General features: G+C 47.0%; 6 protein-coding genes across 6 annotated transcripts; 3 read left to right on the top strand and 3 right to left on the bottom strand.

Moving 5' to 3' along the window:
* Positions 1 to 575: 575 nt before the first annotated feature.
* FOBCDRAFT_184870 (uncharacterized protein) lies at positions 576 to 3,615 on the top strand (the record flags this gene model as incomplete). The annotated part of the gene is made up of 8 exons (XM_059608596.1): positions 576 to 1,305; positions 1,352 to 1,670; positions 1,956 to 2,362; positions 2,415 to 2,725; positions 2,795 to 2,851; positions 3,232 to 3,281; positions 3,423 to 3,438; positions 3,541 to 3,615. 8 exons carry the CDS (start codon positions 576 to 578, stop codon positions 3,613 to 3,615), a joined length of 1,965 nt encoding a protein of 654 aa, XP_059465122.1.
* Positions 3,616 to 4,696: 1,081 nt separating this feature from the next.
* Positions 4,697 to 6,517, bottom strand: FOBCDRAFT_240918 (uncharacterized protein; the record flags this gene model as incomplete). The annotated part of the gene is made up of 3 exons (XM_059610334.1): positions 4,697 to 5,400; positions 5,487 to 6,094; positions 6,126 to 6,517. 3 exons carry the CDS (start codon positions 6,515 to 6,517, stop codon positions 4,697 to 4,699), a joined length of 1,704 nt encoding a protein of 567 aa, XP_059467352.1.
* Positions 6,518 to 7,427: 910 nt separating this feature from the next.
* FOBCDRAFT_137979 (uncharacterized protein) lies at positions 7,428 to 8,153 on the top strand (the record flags this gene model as incomplete). The annotated part of the gene is made up of 1 exon (XM_031186914.2): positions 7,428 to 8,153. One exon carries the CDS (start codon positions 7,428 to 7,430, stop codon positions 8,151 to 8,153), a length of 726 nt encoding a protein of 241 aa, XP_031038049.2.
* Positions 8,154 to 8,455: 302 nt separating this feature from the next.
* FOBCDRAFT_225535 (uncharacterized protein) lies at positions 8,456 to 9,176 on the bottom strand. Its single transcript, XM_031186915.3, has one exon. The coding sequence runs from the start codon at positions 8,886 to 8,888 to the stop codon at positions 8,514 to 8,516; it is 375 nt and encodes a 124-aa protein (XP_031038050.2). The 5' UTR covers positions 8,889 to 9,176; the 3' UTR covers positions 8,456 to 8,513.
* An 829-nt stretch (positions 9,177 to 10,005) lies between these two features.
* Positions 10,006 to 14,914, bottom strand: FOBCDRAFT_184868 (fungal-specific transcription factor domain-containing protein). The gene is made up of 12 exons (XM_031186916.3): positions 14,492 to 14,914; positions 14,209 to 14,318; positions 13,294 to 14,149; positions 12,452 to 13,242; positions 12,266 to 12,398; positions 11,900 to 11,967; positions 11,700 to 11,844; positions 11,447 to 11,520; positions 10,900 to 11,089; positions 10,784 to 10,849; positions 10,397 to 10,735; positions 10,006 to 10,343 (listed from the first exon to the last, which is right to left on the bottom strand). The coding sequence occupies exons 1-12, from the start codon at positions 14,531 to 14,533 to the stop codon at positions 10,221 to 10,223; spliced, it is 2,937 nt and encodes a 978-aa protein (XP_031038051.2). The 5' UTR covers positions 14,534 to 14,914; the 3' UTR covers positions 10,006 to 10,220.
* An 856-nt stretch (positions 14,915 to 15,770) lies between these two features.
* FOBCDRAFT_225526 (ABC-2 type transporter-domain-containing protein) lies at positions 15,771 to 20,447 on the top strand. Its single transcript, XM_031186918.3, has 3 exons — positions 15,771 to 16,763; positions 16,814 to 17,711; positions 17,763 to 20,447. Exons 1-3 carry the CDS (start codon positions 15,982 to 15,984, stop codon positions 20,298 to 20,300), a joined length of 4,218 nt encoding a protein of 1,405 aa, XP_031038053.2. The 5' UTR covers positions 15,771 to 15,981; the 3' UTR covers positions 20,301 to 20,447.
* The last annotated feature ends 13 nt before the right edge of the window (positions 20,448 to 20,460 follow it).

The raw sequence follows: 20,460 nt of genomic DNA, 5'->3' as shown, positions 1-20,460 counted from the left end.
TTACTTTCTCTGGTGGCGGAAGCACCGGCGATAATCGTAAACTCCGACAAAACATGACCTGAACTTACATATGTCAGGCTGAGGCTCAAAAGACGGAAGATGCCGACCAAAAAGTTCGGGATAAGACGAACCAAGTCTGGCTAGTGATGAAACCCTGTTGTGTACACCGCTTACGCATATTTGGTCTCGTAGTTAGTGGCTAATATTCTGACAGAACTAGTTCTGAAAAGGAATATGCTCGGGCTTGCCGGAGTTGTTACGATTATCCAATTGGCTTCCGAACCCTGTGGCCAACAATTTAGTTTGTTATTTGAGTTATAATCAAGGCCACGATAATGCATTATCAGAATAAGGATTTGTCACTGTGTGAGACTCACTTCTGATTGGCAGAAACTTTAACTTACTTGCTGTCGTGTGTGAACAGACTTCGCAGGCTGGCTCAGCCGTTATGTGTACTAACGAACAAATATGAAATAAGGATATAAAGCAGCCTTGAGCTGCTGCAATCCAGTCTGGTTGATCTGTCATTAACTCAAACCCCTTCCTCTTTCTTCAACACCCATATTCCTACCACAATGTCCGAGCATCCAACGGCAATCCCCAAAGGGTCTTGGGTTCTTGTGACAGCCGCCAATGGTCACACTGGGAGTCACATTGTCTTCGAGTTGTTGAAGAGAGACTTCAAGGTCCGCGGCACTCTTCGAGACTTAAAATCAAGCCAGTGGCTACTAGAGGATGACTTTGTTTCCAAGTACGCCGAACGCGGCCATATCGAGCTTGTAGTTGCCGATACGACCAAACCCCATGACTTCGACAGAGCCGTACAGGGTGTCGCAGCTGTCATCCATGTTGCAGTCATTGGAGACTTGGTTCCTGACCCCAATGTTGCTATTCCAGCCACTATAGAATCAGCTTTGTCTGTTTGTCGAGCAGCAGCAAAGGAGCCATCCGTGAAGCGTTTTGTCTTCACTTCTTCCTTTTGGGCTGCTGCCTTTCCAGTTCCCGGTGTCGGTGACACCATCACAAACCTTGACACTTGGAACGATGCTGCGGTTCAAGCTGCTTGGGCCCCTCCTCCATATGAATCGGATCGAATTATGCCGGTGTATTTTGCAGCTAAGGTTGAGGCAGAAAAAGCTGTCTGGAAGTTTGTCAAAGATGAGAAGCTCCCCTGGGTAGTCAACTCGGTCAGCCCTTGTGTTATCCTGGGAGACCTCCGAGATGATAAACATCTACGGTCTGTGCCTCCCCAGCTAATTGAACAGCTGTATTTGGGGAATCTTGAAAAGCTGCAAACCCCTGCTAGTAAGTAATATCTCCGTAACTAATACTTGTGACTAATTATGAGAAGTGTATTACAGCCACGTCACCGATGCTGCGATTATCCATGTCGCCGCTGCAATCGACCCCGAAGTACATGGTCGACGCATCCAAGTTCTCGCAGCATCATTTACATGGAATGACTGTCTTGATATCCTACGAAGCGCTTACCCGAATCGCAACTTCGTCGATAACTTTATTTCTGGTGACCCGAAGTTGATATACAACATTGAGAACGATATTGCTCTTGATCTCCTACAGAAATGGGCCGGGCGTGGTTGGATCAGTTTGGAGGCGAGTGTTACAGAAGTGGTGGATTACTTGATCAATACGAAGAGGCTGGGTGATGAGTAGGGAGGCTTCATCGCAGATACTCATAGATAGTTATCATTGCTTATCTGTGAGCTTATTAATATTAGCCTAATAGGGATATACTATCAGCTGATGATTGGCTTTGGTCCCCGCTGAGTCAGATTCATGTTTAAGAAACGAAGACTAGTCTGACATTCCCTTCTTTTATCTTTGTCATCCTCGTACTTTGGTTTATCAACAATGGAGAATCCTACTACGGACACCGAAAGGCGATCAGTTGTCCGTAGACAGGTGACGCTAGTTAAAAGAAGAGGCCGCGGCAGATTACCGAAAAGCCAACCAATCACCGAACAACCAAAATTCCAACCCGGAACACTACAATTCATCAACTCTGCTCATCCAGACGAGATCACCAATGCAAATAGTATCAGATTGATAAGATCTCACGCTGCAAAGCTTTCTCGTGCTCTCCAGAAGAAAAAACAGCAAGATGAAGCTCCTCTCGAGGGAGACAACCCTGAAAATGTTCAAGCTAAGACAGAGTTGCGATCTGTGGTTCACCCAGCAATCAATAAGCAATACCGAAAGATCATACCTAAAACAAAAGTACATGAACAGACTGGAAATCACCCACCAAGTCCGATACAGTTGATCGGCGGTGCTCGCAGTGCCGCATACACAGGATTTGCAAGACCACTTTCAGATGATGAGCACTATCTTTTTGACTTCTGTGCGTCATCCTCCTTTCAACAAACTGAATCAACTAACATGTTGTATCACAGATCTAAATTATGTTATTTCTTACGGATATACTGCATGCTATGCTCAAGACGACGAGCAAAACTTTATTCACTTGATGAGACATATTTGGGTACCAAATGCAATGTCCAAAGTCAGCCTGATGAACGCTGTTTTTCACGTGGCGTGCCGGAACTATGTCACCGTCACAAATAACAGCCTCTCCAGCAAGTTTGGGGTAAAAAAACTTCAATATCGACTAATGTGCATCCAAATGGCTAAAGACGCCATCGAGTCGGAGACTGTCGCTACTGACACAACTATCGCATTGTCAATGCTTATGGCCTCTGAAGCAGTGAGCATCCCTTTCTACTTTTCGTTTTTACTTTTTATCTTTGGAAAAAGACTAACTTGATCATCGCAGTTCCTTGAAGGAGATATGAATGCATACTGGAGCCACGGCGCCGGCGTTATGAAAATGGTGCGTGCGCGAGGAGGCGTTGATATGCTGGGAATGTCAGGATTCTTGACTAGAACTGTCTCGGAATCCATCTATCTCACGCAGACCAATATGATAGCCGGGCCAAATGTCTTGGATCCAAAGATAATTGTAACCTGAGGTACAATCTGTAGAATAGCCATCGGATTTCAAAATCCTGTACAAACCTTGGATCGTATTATGCAATTCTCCGTGCAAGTCAGTGGCACATTTATGTCTCAGCTCATTGAACGAGTTTCCCAAGTATGCGAATATACGGTATGATAAGTATGAATAACTACATATCAGATAGGCTCTAAGTTCTCTGTGCTGATATAAGCTCTCAGCCACAAATTTCAACTGCAAATAACACATCTATGGAGATAGGCTCAATGATGGCGGTCAGCTCGCGGGATGAGAGACTGGGAAGATTGTAAGAAGTGAGCCTTTGTGACTGTTCAGGACTCGATGCAGGTTTATATATAGGTTGAAGGAAACAGTGTGAGAGTCAGGCGTCATATTTGGTAAAAGTTCACGAGAAGGCTAAAGGGTGTTACTTTAAATTTTCATTTAGTTTGCTTACACAGGAAGTAAGTTCTCTTCCATTTACGGGGACTTCTACTTGAATTCAATGAGATGCTCTCAAACTAAGAGGTTGATGAACAAAAGCCTTTTTGTCCTGATTTCAAGAGCTCTCTTTGGCATATGACCCGGTGGTGCAAAAGTCGAAAGTCAAAATGGACTCTCGGCGGTTGGTTCTATTCTAATAGAGCTCATGACCTGGGCGAGGTTGATCAAATAAAATAGGTGAAATGATGATTGTTACCAGGTGACTTCTACGGGAACTGGCTTTACGAATATTCAGTGCATAGGCTGATATCACCTATCCAGTATCAAGCAACATAGTACGCTCGCCTAAGGGTGCTTATTCTTCAGTCAAGGGCCACAACAGATTTTGTCTGACCTGATACTATGGTCCCGCTTGTGTGATTAAAAATTTCATTAGATTTATCAACCAGCGTGGGTTGTTTAGTTAGCCACCCCCCCGGCAAAGGACCAAAGGGTAAATATGTATCTTGTCGGGATCAAATATTATGATTCACCGTGGGGGAATGGAGCCTCGCGTGCCTTTTGTAACTGAGGTCTGTGCTTGAAAGCTGGTGTTTATCCTTCAACTTTGCAACTGGTAGGTTTGTGTTTTTGTTTGACATTTTGCCATAATAAATCAGTGAAGGCCCTCAAAATCAGGTTAGATTTTATCTCTATGTTGCTGTCGTTGGTCTAGGTAACATCAGCAGTGTAATGTTACTGTGGTGTGAAAATGCCATTTAGTATCCTTATGAACAGCCTGCTTCCGTATTTTCACAACATAACTCGTCGATGTGAAGCCTTCAAGAGGCTAATAGGTATGCTTGGCCGAATACCCCCAAGGTTCAGCAAGACTAACATGAGCGCATCAGGCACTAGAAACATGTTGAGAAATTTGCGGTCCGGGCTAACCTATACGCGCCCATTCTAACTTCAATTGTGTTATCTGAGGCGGTGCACTCGTTTCAGGCAACTTATGTTAGACCATAAGCCTCGATCTTTGAATTCACTTCAGTGCAACCGCCTGATTGCTGTTGCAAAACACTTTGATTCGTACTAGGATGAACGAACTATCATTTATATCAATCTGAGGTGGCGAGTGGGAATACAGATGCAAGCTCAAGACAATCCATTGCTATTCATACTTATCTCATGTTGTTGGGTCACACTTGAGTTTGAATCAATCGAAAAAAGCATCATAGCATGTATTCGAACAACGAAGATAGGGCAACTGGGAAAATATACAGTGTCTATTAGGGCTTAAATTGAATTAGACCTATGGGCTGATGTTTTTAAAAGCCATCCATGAAGATGTCCATCAAACGAAGAATGTACATCTCCTTCAATGGGTTCATCATCTTCAGAGTCCAAGTTATCAATCCACTCGTGTTCACGAATTGCCCTCTCGGCAACTGGGAACCCATCATCTCCGCGAAGCCAAGTGAATATGTTTCGAGTCACCATTTCAGAATTCTCATCCTCTGAATCATACTCCTCGTAATCTACCTCCTCTTCCGGGACAGAACCCTGGAGCACTCCATTCTTCAACCTCGTTGCCATGCTCGGAACTTTAGGACCCTGCTGAACCTTTGTGCCATCACTGCAGTGCCAAGTAAGATGCGAAAACCTGAGACTGTGGTCCCAGCCACAGAGTATATGTTCGTGAACATCAATATTTGTATCTTCTATGGCAGTCGAGCCGAATGGTGGGAAGGGAAACAGCGGCGGAATAGTATAATTGATGTCATGGCAAAGATAAAGTAGTCTGCATTCATCGGCACGTGAGATTGACCGGGTGTCTGTAGCAAACTGAGGGACTGGCATCTGAATAAAGGACATCAGTGTCCCTGTCCACGCAGCTGCTCCAAGATCGATATTCCACCAACCAGCGCGGCCTTCTCGAAGTGTTTTATCGTTACCACCTGTGATAAACGAACCAAGCCATAAGAATCCAATTTCAGGGTCTCTTCTGATCATAATTCCCAAAAGGGAATGGGGTTTTTTGATCGTATCAAGAACCGCAAACGAACCCTGCAGCCACAAACCTCACAAAATACACTGGTGAGAAGTGCTTTGATTCCCTTGGCATTGCAGCTAAGTGTCAATAATCTATCGAATTGAACATTGTTTATGCCCATGAGAGTCGAAGATGTTTGATGTTGGCGTCTATCCTCTTCCATTTTCTCACCCCAATGGGCGTCTGGGACCGGTAGGGCGATCGACCGGCCGTCATATTTGGAGGCAGGGATCATCAAGGCTCCTGCCAAAGATGCAAGATAGACATCATCGTCGATACGATGGACGCTACAATATTCGGCAAGATAGCTATATGCTTCTGATAAGGTAGTCGATACATCTGCAGATGCTGAGGCTGTAGACTTTCCCTCTACTGAGATAAGGATGGGAATTTCTGACTCAAGAGATATGGACCATGGTGAATGAAGACATCTGCCCTCCTTGTTGGACATTGTCGCACTCCAGCCTCTTTCGACAGATAGTAAGGCAGTCCACCACTGAGCAGCGCCTTCGCTGACTGCTCCTAGATTTATGGTCACTGGAGATTTGCTGTTGTGTTCGAGCGGTGATCTGCTGGTGTTCCCATTTGACAAAGAAATGTCATGTCTGAATAGATGGGCGCCGGGGACGAGCTCAGCCCATCTGGCGGAAAGTACAGGCCCAAGCTTGCAACAGAACAGGTATGTGGCGAATATGCTTTCCAAAGATATCAGGCAGAGTTGCACTTGAATGTCGACCATCTGCCGTTAGAATCATCTTGGTTGGCTTATCCCAGGCAACGTGGAAAGTAGATTCATCTTTGAAGGGCGGCAAATGATCAACTTCATTGACTACAAGCCATGTCGTAGTGGCCTTAACCAAGGCGACGTTTCTGAAGTTTTTGTCGGCCTTGACGTTTTGGGGAAGCCGGGGATGATCAGGGAAGGCGGTTCGCATGCGCTGAAGGCAATCTCTCCACAAGCCCGTCTCCTCAGAGGATATTCTATGGAGTGCAGACCACGTCTGATATCCTTGGGCGAACGCGCGACGAGCGCGTTGCTCGCTAGGGCGGACCGCGTCCTGCATAGGTCAAGATCGCTAGGTACAGCAGATGTCAACTGAATACACAAGAGGATTTTTTGTTCAGCGATGCTGAGTTCCTGAACAAGTGTTTGGCATTCCGTCGTTATGTAAGCGAGCCCAGACCGCCAGGGGTTTGTAACAGCTACGAATTTTCGAGATGCCTATGGCTTATCAACGTTTCTCACCTGAACCTCCTGACCGAAACGATGTGAGTTGCTCTTGTAAGGGCACATAATCAGCGTGCCTTTTGTAGCTCAGAAATAGGGGTTAGTATGACTGACGTGTATGGTGTATTTTAAAATCGAGATAGATAATGTTACTGTTAACCTTGCCTGATCGCCTAATGCATAGACTAATAGTAATGCATCGTGCATGCATGAACGAGCCATAAATTATACATATACCTAATAGTTGTTATATCAATATATTTATCATTACGTACTTGAAATGATTCTCGCTATTATATTTACTTATGATGTACTTTACTTTGTTGTGTCAATGTATATATTGCCTTGCAACAGCTTGACAGAGCCCAAACAGTGCTTTGGACTCATGGTACATCTGGATCGTATCCCACTACCACACCATCTACCCATCGCAGTCTGGAGAGAAGCGGTATGGGCCCTGCTTCATCTGTTACCCGATGGCAAGGCCCTTGCTTTTGCGCTATTGATATAGATCTGATCGTCACGTAGTCTCTCCTATCAAGATTTTGTACTATATGCCTTGGCCCTAGCAGAATATTCTGCCGCGGCCCCTGAATACGCCGACCTTGGCGGTGGTATCACGTGGGATGGAACCACTACTATCCATCAATATGATATCTTGAAAGCTGGTGGAGCAGAAGCTCTCAATACTTCGAGAGCTGCTTTGAATGCATTTCCAGAGCGTTTGACAACTGATTACCTCAATAATGGCCATAGTCAGTCAGGCGCCGTTTAATGAGGTGTCCGAACTTCTCGGTGAGAATAACGGGAGGTTCAAGGATCTAGTCAAGGGCCATCTAGGAACTCTGCTGTTTGCTCCACTCAGAGATGGATTCTCGCTGCCAGCTACATCGATTACTACCTGGGTTGGTAAATATTTGGACCAAGTCTATGCGCAGTTCAAGCTTAGTGACTGGCTTACTCTTTTGGTTATCGACCGAGTCACTCTCTTTAACCAGGTTGAGGTTGAGGGATCTCAAAACGTCAGCAGCTTTCTCTTCAATTCCGAAAAACATGATGTCCAGCCTGACTGGATGAACATATGGTCTGTGGCTGCTCTCAAACAAATTGTTGACCCCGGTGAGAGGCTTTGGAAGGGACCTATGCTTGTTATTCATGGTGACAAAGATCCAGCGGTGCACTGCAACGCATCATTGGCTACTTCAAAGGCTACTTACGAGAAGTATTCTGGTGATCTGGAAGTATTGGGTATTCCTGGAGTTGGTCACTTTCCTGGTATGTATGCAACTCGGTCGATTTGGATGGATTGGATTGAGGATCGGTTCGAGAGACGCAAGGTCCACAAGCAGGGCTGTTTTCAGTCCAAGATCGACCGGTTTCTACCTGACGATCATTATCAGCATGATTCAAACTCCTTCCCTTTGTGGGCTGGCAAGTCCGAATTGGCTTATGAGCTTCCCCAGGGTCATTAGTCTCACTGTTAACTGAAAGGAGACAGGAACTCATATTGGGATTCTAAGAGACTAAAGCTTCTATGAAAGGGAATGAGGTTAGTGGTAAGTGCTCCGAGTAGTAGCAAGAGACATGTGAAGTGAGTCTCATCATCAGCCGATGGCGGAACACTAGTCAAATCTCGTTATGATGTTGATTAGAACGGCTAACCTTAATGACATTCATTGATTCGATGCGCTGTATAAGGACAGAATTGATATGCTGTAGCACTTCCGAGTCAATATATTATCGTTCTGCAAGTTATGAAGGGAATTGCAAGCCTAAATATCAAGCCTTTTGTAGCTAATATGGGGTTGGTCATGGACACTCGCTGATAAGGTTCAATCCTCTCCACATGCAAAAGTATCTTCAAGCTGGTCCCCTTCCCCATCTCTGGAGCCATCGAGGTCAAGGTGGGGACAGTCTTTGGGATCTTCATAAAAGGTGCTACCAAATTCTTTGATCTTGTCACAGCGCTCTTCCATCGCCAATGCATTGCCGATTCTTCCAAGGCCTTCCCTTCGGGACCGTGAAAATGTTGTGTATATGACCCAGACACCACCATCAGCTGGGACGCCCGCGAATAGGCGGGGTGAGTCAAGATCTTTCTCCGCTGTCTCGTCAAGAATTTCCTGCCAAGGATTACTATACCATTTGGCTCCCAAGAATCCCATTTTGTTGCAGTATGCTTCTTCCTTTTCAGGATCATCTGACATGTTGGCCCTTTGGAATCGGTCAAGACCCAGAAACTCATGTTCGACAAGCGAACAGAGATGTCTGAGATAGCTCCCTTTTGCAGGTCAACCGGTAGTTGTGCCGCCAATATAGTCACCGAAGCCAACTCATGGAAAGACTGTCACTCCAAAGGATCCATACACGTTTCCACCCAATATTCTGGACATTTTGGGTATTTTAGCCACTGATGTAGAGTTGGTAAGACTTTGATTGGCCAGATGAGAGTTGCAGGATAAACAGAAAAGAAGACCAATGCGGATGAAAGTGAGTGAAGACATTAGATTGCTTTTTGAAAAGAATTGTAGCGAAGGTTCGGTAATTTAACTGCAGATATAATTGCTGATGCCTGGAGAGGAATGACTGAGATTATGTGGCTGCCTGGGGAATAGTTGATATTCCGTTCCTATGGCCGACATACAACAGGTATCTCAGTTACCTTCGTCCCAAGAAGCTACTCTACCCTACCAAGCACAATTGACCAGCATGACTCGTATTAAATAATGTCTTGCATGTGGTGGGATCAATGATACCAGCCTCCTGCAACATCAACCCTTCGACCAGCTAGGTAGAAGGTGCTGGCTTCAGTTATACGACCAACAGATTCTTATTTCCTTGTCACTTCGGCATACAATTCATCATAAAATGGCACGTCCATAAATACAGACCATGGCTAAGAATAGACTGTTTCAAAATCTTCTGTTGGTTGGGAATCATCAGAGAGCTCAACAAATCAGATTCATGCATTAGGCTCTCGTTCCCAAGCAGTGTTGGTTCATGTCTGTGCTTAATGCGACAGCCAACATCATATGATTCTTCCCATTTATGAGTCCGAGTGGGGGTATCAATTTGTTTCAGCGATCGCACTTCTTCTGCTCATCTTTCTCCGTAGGTACTTCGTACGAAGGCCATCGCTCCGAATATTAGGCAGACGTCTTTCGAGTCGGTAATGATTGTCCGAGCGGGCCTTGAGATTTTTGCGAACTCTACTCGTAATCTGATTTCAAGTTGAGCTAAGTTCTTCCATGCCCTCACCGGACTACCTAAGTTCGGGACATCCGGGACCAGAGTTGTGTTATTTCTTTCATTCTGACATGACTGAGTGCGGTGGGTAAGGATGTGCTGGGGTCTTAGTGTGTTAGTTGTGATTTTAATGTAAACCTATCTTGTTTCAAGATTCTTGCAGTCGGAGTGAATTATATCTATCAAGTTGTATAACTTTGTATCGCTATTCATAGTCAACGATGTCCTGATTATTAACTCCACGGTATCCATCTCAGACCAGACCATCCCAACAGGGCAAGAAGAACTAATGACTATGCAATATCTCGTCGTAGAAATACAGCATCGACTGGAGGGTCTTCGTCGTCCAAGTAGTGGCCAGGCTGCATGTGAATTAGCCTATATCCTCGCCGTTCATACCAATCCTGGTTAGTTGACTAAAACGTGTCAGCTCTGTAGATTGCAAACATTCACAACGACCCAGACTTACACCCAGCTCCTTTCCGTTTTTTTCTCGGTACAACTTCTTCTGCATCTCCTTCTCAGCGGTATCAAGTGCGAGGGTTTTGGCACATAGCGGTTCCTCAGTTGCCATTGACTCGACGATGTCCATGGCTGCTCGCCCGATGCCTTTGCTTCGAAGTGCTTTTGAGACGTAGAAGGTCTTGATCCAGTAGACGCCTTCTTTGGGCAGGTCGAGGACAAAGTTTCCTGTTTTCTCGTTTCTGTCATCAAGTGAGATGTGGCCCACGGGATAGAACTTTGTATGGGTCGGTTTTCGGGGTTTGGCTCTGAGGCTTTCAGCTGTGTCTACCAATGGTGCCTTGTCCTGAGAGATGTCAGACATAGCAATTATAAAGGAGTATCAGAGGCTTACTTCTGGGTACGCATCTAAGTGTAGTTGAAGTGTTTCGCGAGTTTCGGGGTCATCTGGTCGCAGTGTCTAGTCAAAGTTAAAACTTGGCTGTTGTGAATTGACCTGAGGAAACCCACGATCCAAAAGATGGACTTCTGACCCGAGACTTGTCTCTCCTTCCATCCTTCAACTAAATGCTTATCCCAACCGCATTGCACTCGTTGCTCATAAATTCGGTTGACATGCTCTGGAGAGTTGGGGTCCCAAGGGACTAAGACGAGCTGATCCTGACGAGTTGCTGACGGCATAGCTGATTCGCTTTTGTATCTAAAACTCAATCTTCTATCGCATCAAGAATATGATAATTAGAGTTGAAGAAAAAAAATCTCGAAAATATAGAGATAATTATTGAGGCTTCAATAAATTATCTGTCATACACGGTAATGAGTCATTGGAGGGCGCGGAATACGAGTTTGTCCGAGACAATTGGTGCGATTTCGTCGCTAAATGACGCGCCCCCGGAGTTGGACATTTCGCCCCGGACTGCCTTTCTTGTTCAAGGCAACGAGACTTATCGGAACTTTTGTGTACTACAAGCTCAGTTGAGTTCTTTCAGGCCTTACAATCAACAGCTTGCCATTGTATAAGTTTCAATAGCCGAGTCAGTTCAGTGGTTTCACTTACTGAACCTGAGTATCTGTCTTCCCCACGCTCATGTGATTAGCTTCTCGACAGATATTTAAACTTCCATAGAGTATCTGCGCTCGGAAGATCATAGTAAATTCGATTACTACATAATTCCTTCATTGATTCAAATGAATGCTTTTCGCGTAACCATATAGTACTGACCGCCAGCTCCGGTTACCATCACGGCAATCGGGGGGATACACAGCTTTACAGGGTAAGACGTTGAGTGACATGCATCTCTTGAGATTACCTGGGCCCGAGGTCGGTTTGCTGAGACCCTGGGATGGAGTTCTTCGACAGTTGGAATTGTCCAAACGGGTATCTGTATGTTCCTTCGTGGATCATTGCGTGTCAATCTCCGCAGGCATATGAGGGCGTCTGACCAGATATAAGGTCTGTAGAAAGCTCGTCTTTGCATTTCATGAATTATGCACCCTTGGGGTCTCTCACCGTTCACCAGTAAAAGTAACAGGATTTTGAATTGTCGCATACCACTCCGATTCCCAAATTTTCTTGAGCTATGAAATGTTTTGGAAAGCTCTTAAGTTTCTGTACCAATCTCATGAATCATTCTATATCCCCTCTATTGAATCCACTATGGTATACCCGGCACGCGCCCCCAAACCCATTTGCTAAAGAATACAAATTATAGAGAAATTGCGCTTACTAGTGTATAATCATCAACTGTCTGTCAAGCTCATGATCTCTTTCCATATTTGCTTTGCAAATTGCACTCCTTCCAAGTCGAACTAGCTCAACAACAAAGTCATTGATGAGCTTCATATGTGAGACTTCGCAAGTAGTCAGTCGCCGCACCGGAAGATTGTTGATTAGATCAGCGGCTGCTTTGAGAAGCTCAAGGTCTTGCTCAGCTCGTTCGTGAAGCGGATACATTAGGATGTTGAAGAAGAGAGTGATCATGGCTGCTGTGGGATAGAAGACAATAATCCTACATAAGAATTAGTTACTGAGCTGGATTCGATTTGCGCCAACTGTTCTTACCAGAATGCTTCACCAGCGACTCCACACATCGCTGCGCGCAAGTACACAAGTGTTGAACGACTAGCTTCCAGCGCAAGAGCATTACTCGACTCAACCCCGGGGACCCATTCCGGCTGGTCGTTAGGGTTTCCGGGATCAGGTTCCATGCACCTGCCACTTGCTCGATGGATTGCAATCATCAGATGATGATAGTCCAAATGCAGAATGATATGTCTCATACTGCGTGGAAGATGCATCCCTTGAACAGCGACTTGGGACTCGTCGGTGATTGAGAGTGCAGGACGGAATGAAGGGGGTACGGATTGCCTCCAGGCTTCGAGCTCTTCGTCAAGCTCTCGGATGTCGCAAAGTAGCTGGGCATGAGACTTCTTAGCGGCCTGAGCCGAATATAGCAGACGACTAGTTTTGTCTTTGAGTTGGCTCAGGCGAGGGTCGCCCGGAAGGTGAGGCATGAGACTCTCTTCTTCGAAGGAAACTTGGGGGAGGCTTTCGTTGAGTTTGGGAAGGTATTCATAGCATTCGAAATAGGTCTCTGGAAGGGTGAGATCGCAATAGTCGTCGGACATGAGTGGCGGTTGACCTGTCCGTAGAGCAATATCTTTATCGAAGATATAGCATAGCCAGAATAGCATGCGAATTTGGCGCCGTTCCCTCTCTGAGCGTGTAACTTGCGAGCTTCGTGGTTTACTTGATATGTACGTATGGCCGCCAAGGGTGAAAACCATGCGGCAAGCAATGGCATGGAACATGGCACCGGATCGAAGGCGTCCAGAGAATATCTCATGCATGTTCTGGTCGTTTGTCAGTTCTGTTGGGGTCCAATGTTCAGATCAAGTCCTTACCAGCATGAAGACTATTTGAAGGTTGTTGATACTAGCTATTTCCAGGACGTCTGTGAGTAGATAACGTGCCTTTGTGGCACATAAGTCTGGGTCGATACTTGCTGTATCTGCAAATGTGTCTTGGAAGAGTACTATCGTTGAAAGAAAAGCCAAAACACCAACCTTGGCACTGAGATGCTCCAAAGAAGGGACATCACCTGTGTAAGGCTGATACGCTAATTCGATGGTATCCTTGAACAGAACCCGTTCCACGACGGGAAACACCAAACTGAAAGAGGAATGGATAAACGCATCGAAAGCTTTCTCTGTGGTACTTCTTTCAGGAAGTTCGTACAAGTCGCGTTGGTCATGGTAAACGTGAGGTGCAGGCGATTTGGAAGGGTTGGAGTGGTCTGTGGCGCCCGGATTAAGAATAACTTCGTGACCAGTCTTTGAAATTATCCATTGTCTTCCCTCTTCTGAAAGCAGAGGTAGTCCGTTATGCTGACTGATGTGGCCAAAGTGGCAGCCACCATAATGGAGTTGTCCATAGGAAACAGAGCTGGTGAAGCCGCCAGCAGGAGATGGGGCTTGAGATATAAACGGAGATCCTTGGGATACGCTTGCAGATCTCGAATCTGTAGCTCTCAAAAAGGAAGAAGATGGCCGGTTGAATGACAACTTTTGAGGGGCATCGTTGGTTGAGTCTCCAGCACCAGGGTCTGAACTCTTGTGGGGATCAGAGACTAGTGAACTTGGAGTCAATGGTTTGGTTGCACTGCTTTCGGAGTTCTTCTGATTAGAAAGTGTCTGAGAAAGAGCATCCTCAATGCGCTTGAGGCGCTCCGCCAGACTTTGCTCTGATGTTTGACGAGATCTAATAGACCAGTTAAAATGAAATGCTCCACGGGGCTGAACGCCACGGTCAGAACCTACCTAGCCTTGGCTGTTTTTTTCCGCCCTCTCACCCGGTTAAATGTACAATCCAAGCCATGGTGCTCACACCAGTTGCAGGGTGTATCTGGGCTTGTTGAATCGCATTGGATCTAAAAGAATGAGGGCAACTTGTTAGCCAACTGGATAAGAATGTGATACACCTCCACAAAGACAAGCATGCAGGATGGACAACATCAATCTCGCCAAGAGATGTATGGGACCGATCGATAAAGGGGAAGCGGAGGTCCCGGGAATGAACGGAGATGGGGCATCGTATACGTACCTTTCTCTTATGACAGGCATCACAGGCCCGTTTCTGCATCATGATTACTTATTCAGCTCTGACATGCAAGTAAGACTAGATTGGAGGAAGAAGGAGGTGGGTTAATTCGCCGAAATCGAGTCTGCCAACTTGGACGTTGGGCTCAGTTCCACAACTGAACCAAACGGCCGGAAGATTGGAAAAAATAACAGTGAACGACGATATGGTGTAAGCTTCCGGCTGAAAAGCCAAGATATGAGGCAAAACGAGGCTAATGTGTCAAACTCGCGGTCTTTTCGCGAGAAAGTCCACGACCGAAAGATTCGTAAACGCGGAACATGAGGCTCTCCGAGGATGGGTCGGAGGATGGTGTCGAAGAAGAATGCGAACCGACCGCTGAATAAGCGGAGGAAGCTAAAAGCAGAAACGAGAACGAGGCCAACGCTAAACGATATCAGACAAAGTGTCAAACCTTGAACCGGGATCCCACGTGAAGATCACGGCCTAAACATGGACTAGACATGGATTGATCTGCCGAAGATGTTGACTAAGCGGAAGATTCAAGAGTTCCTCTTCTTCCGGCCCATTTTTACCAACGGCAGATACATTTAATCTATAGATAGATCCGGCTTCAATTACCCCTTGAAAATGATTCCTGTTGATCCTGTAGGGGGACAAGTCGGAGAGACGGCTATAAAATGGCCGACTCGGATGCGGCTGATTATCTTTTGCGTCATTGTTTTTACTTATTACTCAGTCGGAGCTCGTCGCAATTTTTTATAGTCCGTCTCATATCTGAACGAATGCGAACCTGGCTGTGCGGGCCTGTTCCCTCGTAGTCGGTGTTTTCGCACTCATTCATTTGTCCGCTATTGCGGCAATCAACTTTGTATTCCTAAGCTGACACTCGTAATCGAAATCAATATTGTCATTTCTGCTGTGACGCTTGCTAAAAAATCACGTTTCACAAGCATGTGAATCCGGTGTTGAATGCGGCTTGAATAGCCAGCCCCTGTAAGAAGCCATTTCCCTTCTGTATGAACTGGGGCTAGCGTTTGAGTCACCACGGTTTCCAATGCACGCTGCAGCGCCAACATCACCAAGGTCAAATTGACTAAGCGGTAAATTTGGCCGGGCGTAGGACATTCTTATCAGGGTCCGTAGATCAACAACTTCCGTCAGATCCAAGTGGATCGAAGAACCCGCTCGTACTAGAATGCTTGTCAAGAAAGGAACCAGATCCAATTATTTCATTGGTCAAGCTGTCTGTTCTACGCTGCTGTCGGACGCCGAAAAAGCCCGTCAATCTGTCAAGCCGATGCCTGTCAAAAGCGTGTTGTTGTTTATAAGAAGCATGCAACCACTTTCCCTGTAAAAACATGCAGCAACAGACACCATTTTATTTTTCTTTAGAGTTTTGTTCGATATCAAAGACAAAAAGGCTCGGTGCGTAAGTCGGCGGTAAAGGCTACCCTCTTTTAGCCAGGGCGAACATACAGTCCACCACCAAAATGGACTCCGACAGTAACGACTCGCAAACGGTCTATGAACCGACGCCCATGAAGGAAATCTCCCATGATGACACCGAATGGTCTATGAAGTCTGAAGTGGTGGAGTACAAAGAGAGAGACAAGGCATCTGGCTTCCCTGACAGAGAGCTTGGTGTTACTTGGACCAACCTCACTGTCGATGTCATCGCTGCTGATGCCGCTATCCACGAGAACGTCTTGTCACAATACAACATCCCCAAGCTCATCAAAGAGTCTCGCCAAAAGTCACCTCTCAAGACCATCCTCGATAACAGCCATGGCTGCGTCAAGCCTGGTGAGATGCTCCTTGTTCTCGGCCGTCCTGGCTCAGGCTGCACAACACTTCTCAACATGATCGCCAACAAACGACGAGGATACGCCAACATCAAGGGTGATGTCCACTATGGATCCATGACAGCCGAGGAGGCCAAGAACTATCGAGGCCAGATCGTCATGAACACTGAGGAGGAGGTCTTCTACCCGGCTTTGACTGTTGGTCAGACCATGGACTTTGCATCTCGACTCAAAGTGCCTTTCCACCTCCCCAATGGTGTCAACTCGCACGAGGAGCTGAGAGTCCAGTCAAGGGACTTCTTGCTCAAGTCTATGGGTATCGAGCATACTATCGACACCAAGGTTGGTGACGCATTCATTCGTGGAGTCTCTGGAGGAGAGCGAAAACGAGTATCCATCATTGAAACCCTGGCAACTCAAGGCTCAGTCTTTTGCTGGGACAACTCAACCCGTGGCCTCGATGCCAGCACGTAAGTAATAATACTGAAACCCTTTTAGGTACTTATCTAATTTGATCCAGTGCTCTTGAGTACACCAAAGCCATCCGCGCCATGACCGATGTGATGGGTCTCGCTTCCATCGTCACCCTCTACCAAGCAGGTAACGGTATCTACGATCTCTTCGACAAGGTCCTCGTGCTCGACGAAGGCAAGGAAGTCTACTACGGTCCTCTCAAGGAAGCCAAGCCCTTCATGGAGAGCATGGGCTTCATCTGCCAGCACGGCGCCAACGTCGCAGACTACCTCACTGGTGTCACTGTCCCAACCGAGCGACAGATCCATCCCGATCACCAGAACCGTTTCCCACGAACCGCAGACGCTCTTCGAGCAGAGTACGAGAAGTCGCCCATCTACGAGCGCATGCGGTCTGAGTACGACTATCCTACCTCTACGATCGCCGACGAAAGGACCAAGCAGTTCAAACTGGGTGTTCGTCAGCAAAAGGACAAGAAGCTTCCCGATAGCAGCCCCATGACGGTCGGATTTATCTCACAGGCCAAAGCTTGTGTGAAACGTCAGTACCAGATTGTCCTTGGAGACAAGGCTACCTTCTTCATCAAGCAGGTTTCCATGATCGTACAGGCTTTGATCGCTGGCTCTTTGTTCTATAATGCCTCCTCTGACTCGAGCGGTCTTTTCATTAAATCGGGTGCCGTCTTCGTCGCTCTTCTCTGCAACTCCCTGGTCTCAATGTCTGAGGTCACCGACTCTTTTACTGGACGCCCTGTTCTTCTCAAGCACAAATCCTTTGCCATGTACCATCCTGCTGCCTTCTGCATCGCTCAGATTGCTGCTGATGTACCTGTAATTCTTTTGCAGGTCAGCACCTTTTCAGTTGTGGAGTATTTCATGGTCGGTCTTACTGCTTCGGCGGGACACTTCTTCACCTTCTGGATTCTTCTCGTTTCCATCACAATCGTAAGTGCATTACTTCTGGTTACTAATTCTGCAATACTAAAACAACATTAGTGCATTACGGCCCTTTTCAGAGCTGTCGGTGCGGCTTTCAGCACCTTTGATGCTGCTTCCAAGGTTTCCGGTCTTCTCATCAGCGCCACAATCATGTACTCTGGCTATCTCATTAGCAAGCCTCTGATGCATGATTGGTTTGTCTGGCTTTTCTGGATCAATCCCTTGGCATACGGCTTCGATGCTCTTCTGTCCAACGAGTTTCATGACAAGATCATTCCCTGTGTTGGTCACAGTCTCGTACCAAGTGGTCCTGGATTCACCAATGATGATCACCAGGCTTGTTCTGGAGTAGGTGGAGCCAAGCCTGGAGTGAACTTCGTTACTGGCGATGACTATCTGGCATCTCTTTCGTACGGCCATAACCATCTTTGGAGAAACTTCGGTATCATTTGGGCTTGGTGGGCTTTCTTCGTTGCTATCACCATCTTCTTCACCACGAAGTGGCACGCCTCCTCCGAGGACGGACCCAGTCTGGTCATTCCTCGCGAGAACGCCCACATCACCGCTGCTCTCCGCCAGTCTGATGAGGAGGGACAGACAAAGGGTGAGAAGAAGATCAGGGGCAGCAGTGATGGCGGTGTTGTATCTGGGGATGACTCCGACACCAGTGGTGAAGTGAGGGGTCTGGTGCGCAACACCTCTGTGTTTACCTGGAAGAACCTCAGCTATACTGTCAAGACTCCTCAAGGCGATCGAACTCTTCTCGACAATGTTCAAGGCTGGGTTAAGCCAGGCATGTTAGGTGCTCTTATGGGTTCTTCAGGTGCTGGAAAGACTACACTGCTCGATGTTCTGGCTCAACGCAAGACTGAGGGTACCATTCGGGGCTCTATCATGGTTGATGGTCGGCCCCTTCCAGTTTCTTTCCAGCGGTCTGCGGGTTACTGTGAACAGCTTGACGTCCACGAACCTTACGCTACCGTCCGCGAGGCTCTAGAGTTCTCTGCCCTTCTTCGACAAAGCCGTGACACTCCTCGCGAGGAGAAGCTCAAGTATGTTGACACTATCATTGAACTTCTGGAACTTCACGATCTTGCGGATACCCTGATCGGCCAAGTCGGCGCCGGTCTGAGCGTCGAACAGCGCAAGCGTGTTACTATTGGCGTCGAACTGGTCTCAAAGCCTAGCATCTTGATCTTCCTTGATGAGCCTACTTCTGGTCTTGACGGACAATCTGCGTACAACACCGTTCGGTTCTTGCGGAAGCTGGCTGCCCACGGCCAAGCCATCCTCGTCACCATCCACCAGCCCTCTGCCCAGCTCTTCTCTCAGTTTGATACCCTTCTTCTCCTCGCTAAGGGCGGTAAGACAGTGTACTTTGGCGACATTGGCGAGCACGGCAATACGGTTACTGGCTACTTTGGTCGCTACGGGGCTCCTTGCCCAGAACATGTCAACCCTGCCGAGCACATGATTGACGTCGTCTCTGGACATCTCTCGCAAGGCAAGGATTGGAACCAGGTCTGGCTGTCTTCCCCTGAGCACGATGCTGTTGAAAAAGAGCTCGATAGCATCATCAGCGAAGCTGCTTCCAAGCCTCCAGCCACTACCGACGACGGTTACGAATTCGCTACCTCTCTGTGGGAGCAGACCAAGCTCGTCACCCATCGCATGAACATCGCCTTGTATCGCAACACAGACTACGTCAACAACAAGTTCGCTCTCCACTTGTCCTCTGCCCTCTTCAACGGCTTCACTTTTTGGCAGATTGGATCGTCTGTCGCTGAACTTCAACTGAAGTTGTTTACAATCTTCAACTTCATTTTTGTCGCTCCCGGTGTCATGGCTCAGCTTCAGCCGTTGTTCATCCATCGTCGAGACATCTTCGAGACCCGTGAGAAGAAGTCCAAGATGTACTCTTGGATCGCTTTCGTGACTGGCCTGATTGTCTCGGAAGTCCCTTACCTGATCGTTTGTGCTGTCATCTACTACGTCGCCTGGTATTACACCGTCGGTTTCCCTAGCGACTCTTCCCGTTCTGGCGGCACCTTCTTTGTCATGCTTATGTATGAGTTCATTTACACTGGCATTGGTCAGTTCATTGCTGCCTACGCGCCAAACGAGGTGTTCGCATCACTGGTCAATCCGCTTGTCCTCACTATCTTGGTGTCTTTCTGTGGTGTCCTTGTACCCTACTCCAGCATCCAGACCTTCTGGAGGTACTGGCTCTACTACATCAACCCTTTCAACTACCTGATGGGTAGCATGCTGACGTTTGACATGTGGGGGGCCGATGTCAAGTGCAAGGAAAGCGAGTTTGCTAGGTTCAGCCCTCCCAACGGTACCACATGTGGTGAATACCTCAAGGAGTGGCTTACGCACGTGCCTAGCAAGCTTATCAACCCTGATGCGACTGAAGAGTGTAAGGTGTGTACTTACAGCAAGGCTGATGACTACCTCCGCACTCTCAACCTCAAGTCGTACTCATACGCCTGGAGGGACGCCGGCATCACAGCTGCGTTCGTCTTCAGTTCGTATGCTCTTGTTTACATCCTCATGAAGCTTCGAACCAAGACTTCCAAGAAGGCGGAGTAGGAGCAATATCGCAACATGATCCATTGAGGTCTTAAAATTAGTTCTTTTCTTTTTCGGATGTCATCATAGACTGTATAGCAACCTTAGACTGCGCAATTAGACTTTCAACATAGCACACATCATAATAATAAGATCGTTCTTACCATAGATTCAAGTAGCC

This window comes from Fusarium oxysporum, chromosome VI (assembly GCF_013085055.1).
Source record: "Fusarium oxysporum Fo47 chromosome VI, complete sequence".
NCBI classification, from domain to species: Eukaryota; Fungi; Ascomycota; class Sordariomycetes; order Hypocreales; family Nectriaceae; genus Fusarium; species Fusarium oxysporum.
The sequence above is the reverse complement of the archived record's forward strand: the minus strand, read 5'-3'. Positions and strand labels throughout refer to the sequence as shown.

What these genes read in the sequence shown, in the direction of transcription:
- FOBCDRAFT_225526 (XM_031186918.3), top strand. Translation starts at nt 15,982, where the DNA reads ATGGACTCCGACAGTAACGACTCGCAAACGGTCTATGAACCGACGCCC. An exon ending in CGTGGCCTCGATGCCAGCAC is followed by an intron (nt 16,764 to 16,813) that starts GTAAGTAATAAT and finishes AATTTGATCCAG; the next exon opens with TGCTCTTGAGTACACCAAAG. An exon ending in TTCTCGTTTCCATCACAATC is followed by an intron (nt 17,712 to 17,762) that starts GTAAGTGCATTA and finishes AAACAACATTAG; the next exon opens with TGCATTACGGCCCTTTTCAG.
- FOBCDRAFT_225535 (XM_031186915.3), bottom strand. Translation starts at nt 8,888, where the DNA reads ATGTCAGATGATCCTGAAAAGGAAGAAGCATACTGCAACAAAATGGGA.
- FOBCDRAFT_184868 (XM_031186916.3), bottom strand. Translation starts at nt 14,533, where the DNA reads ATGATGCAGAAACGGGCCTGTGATGCCTGTCATAAGAGAAAG. An exon ending in AAGACAGATACTCAGGTTCA is followed by an intron (nt 11,090 to 11,446) that starts GTAAGTGAAACC and finishes ATTGAGTTTTAG; the next exon opens with ATACAAAAGCGAATCAGCTA. An exon ending in AAAACGGAAAGGAGCTGGGT is followed by an intron (nt 10,344 to 10,396) that starts GTAAGTCTGGGT and finishes GACACGTTTTAG; the next exon opens with TCAACTAACCAGGATTGGTA.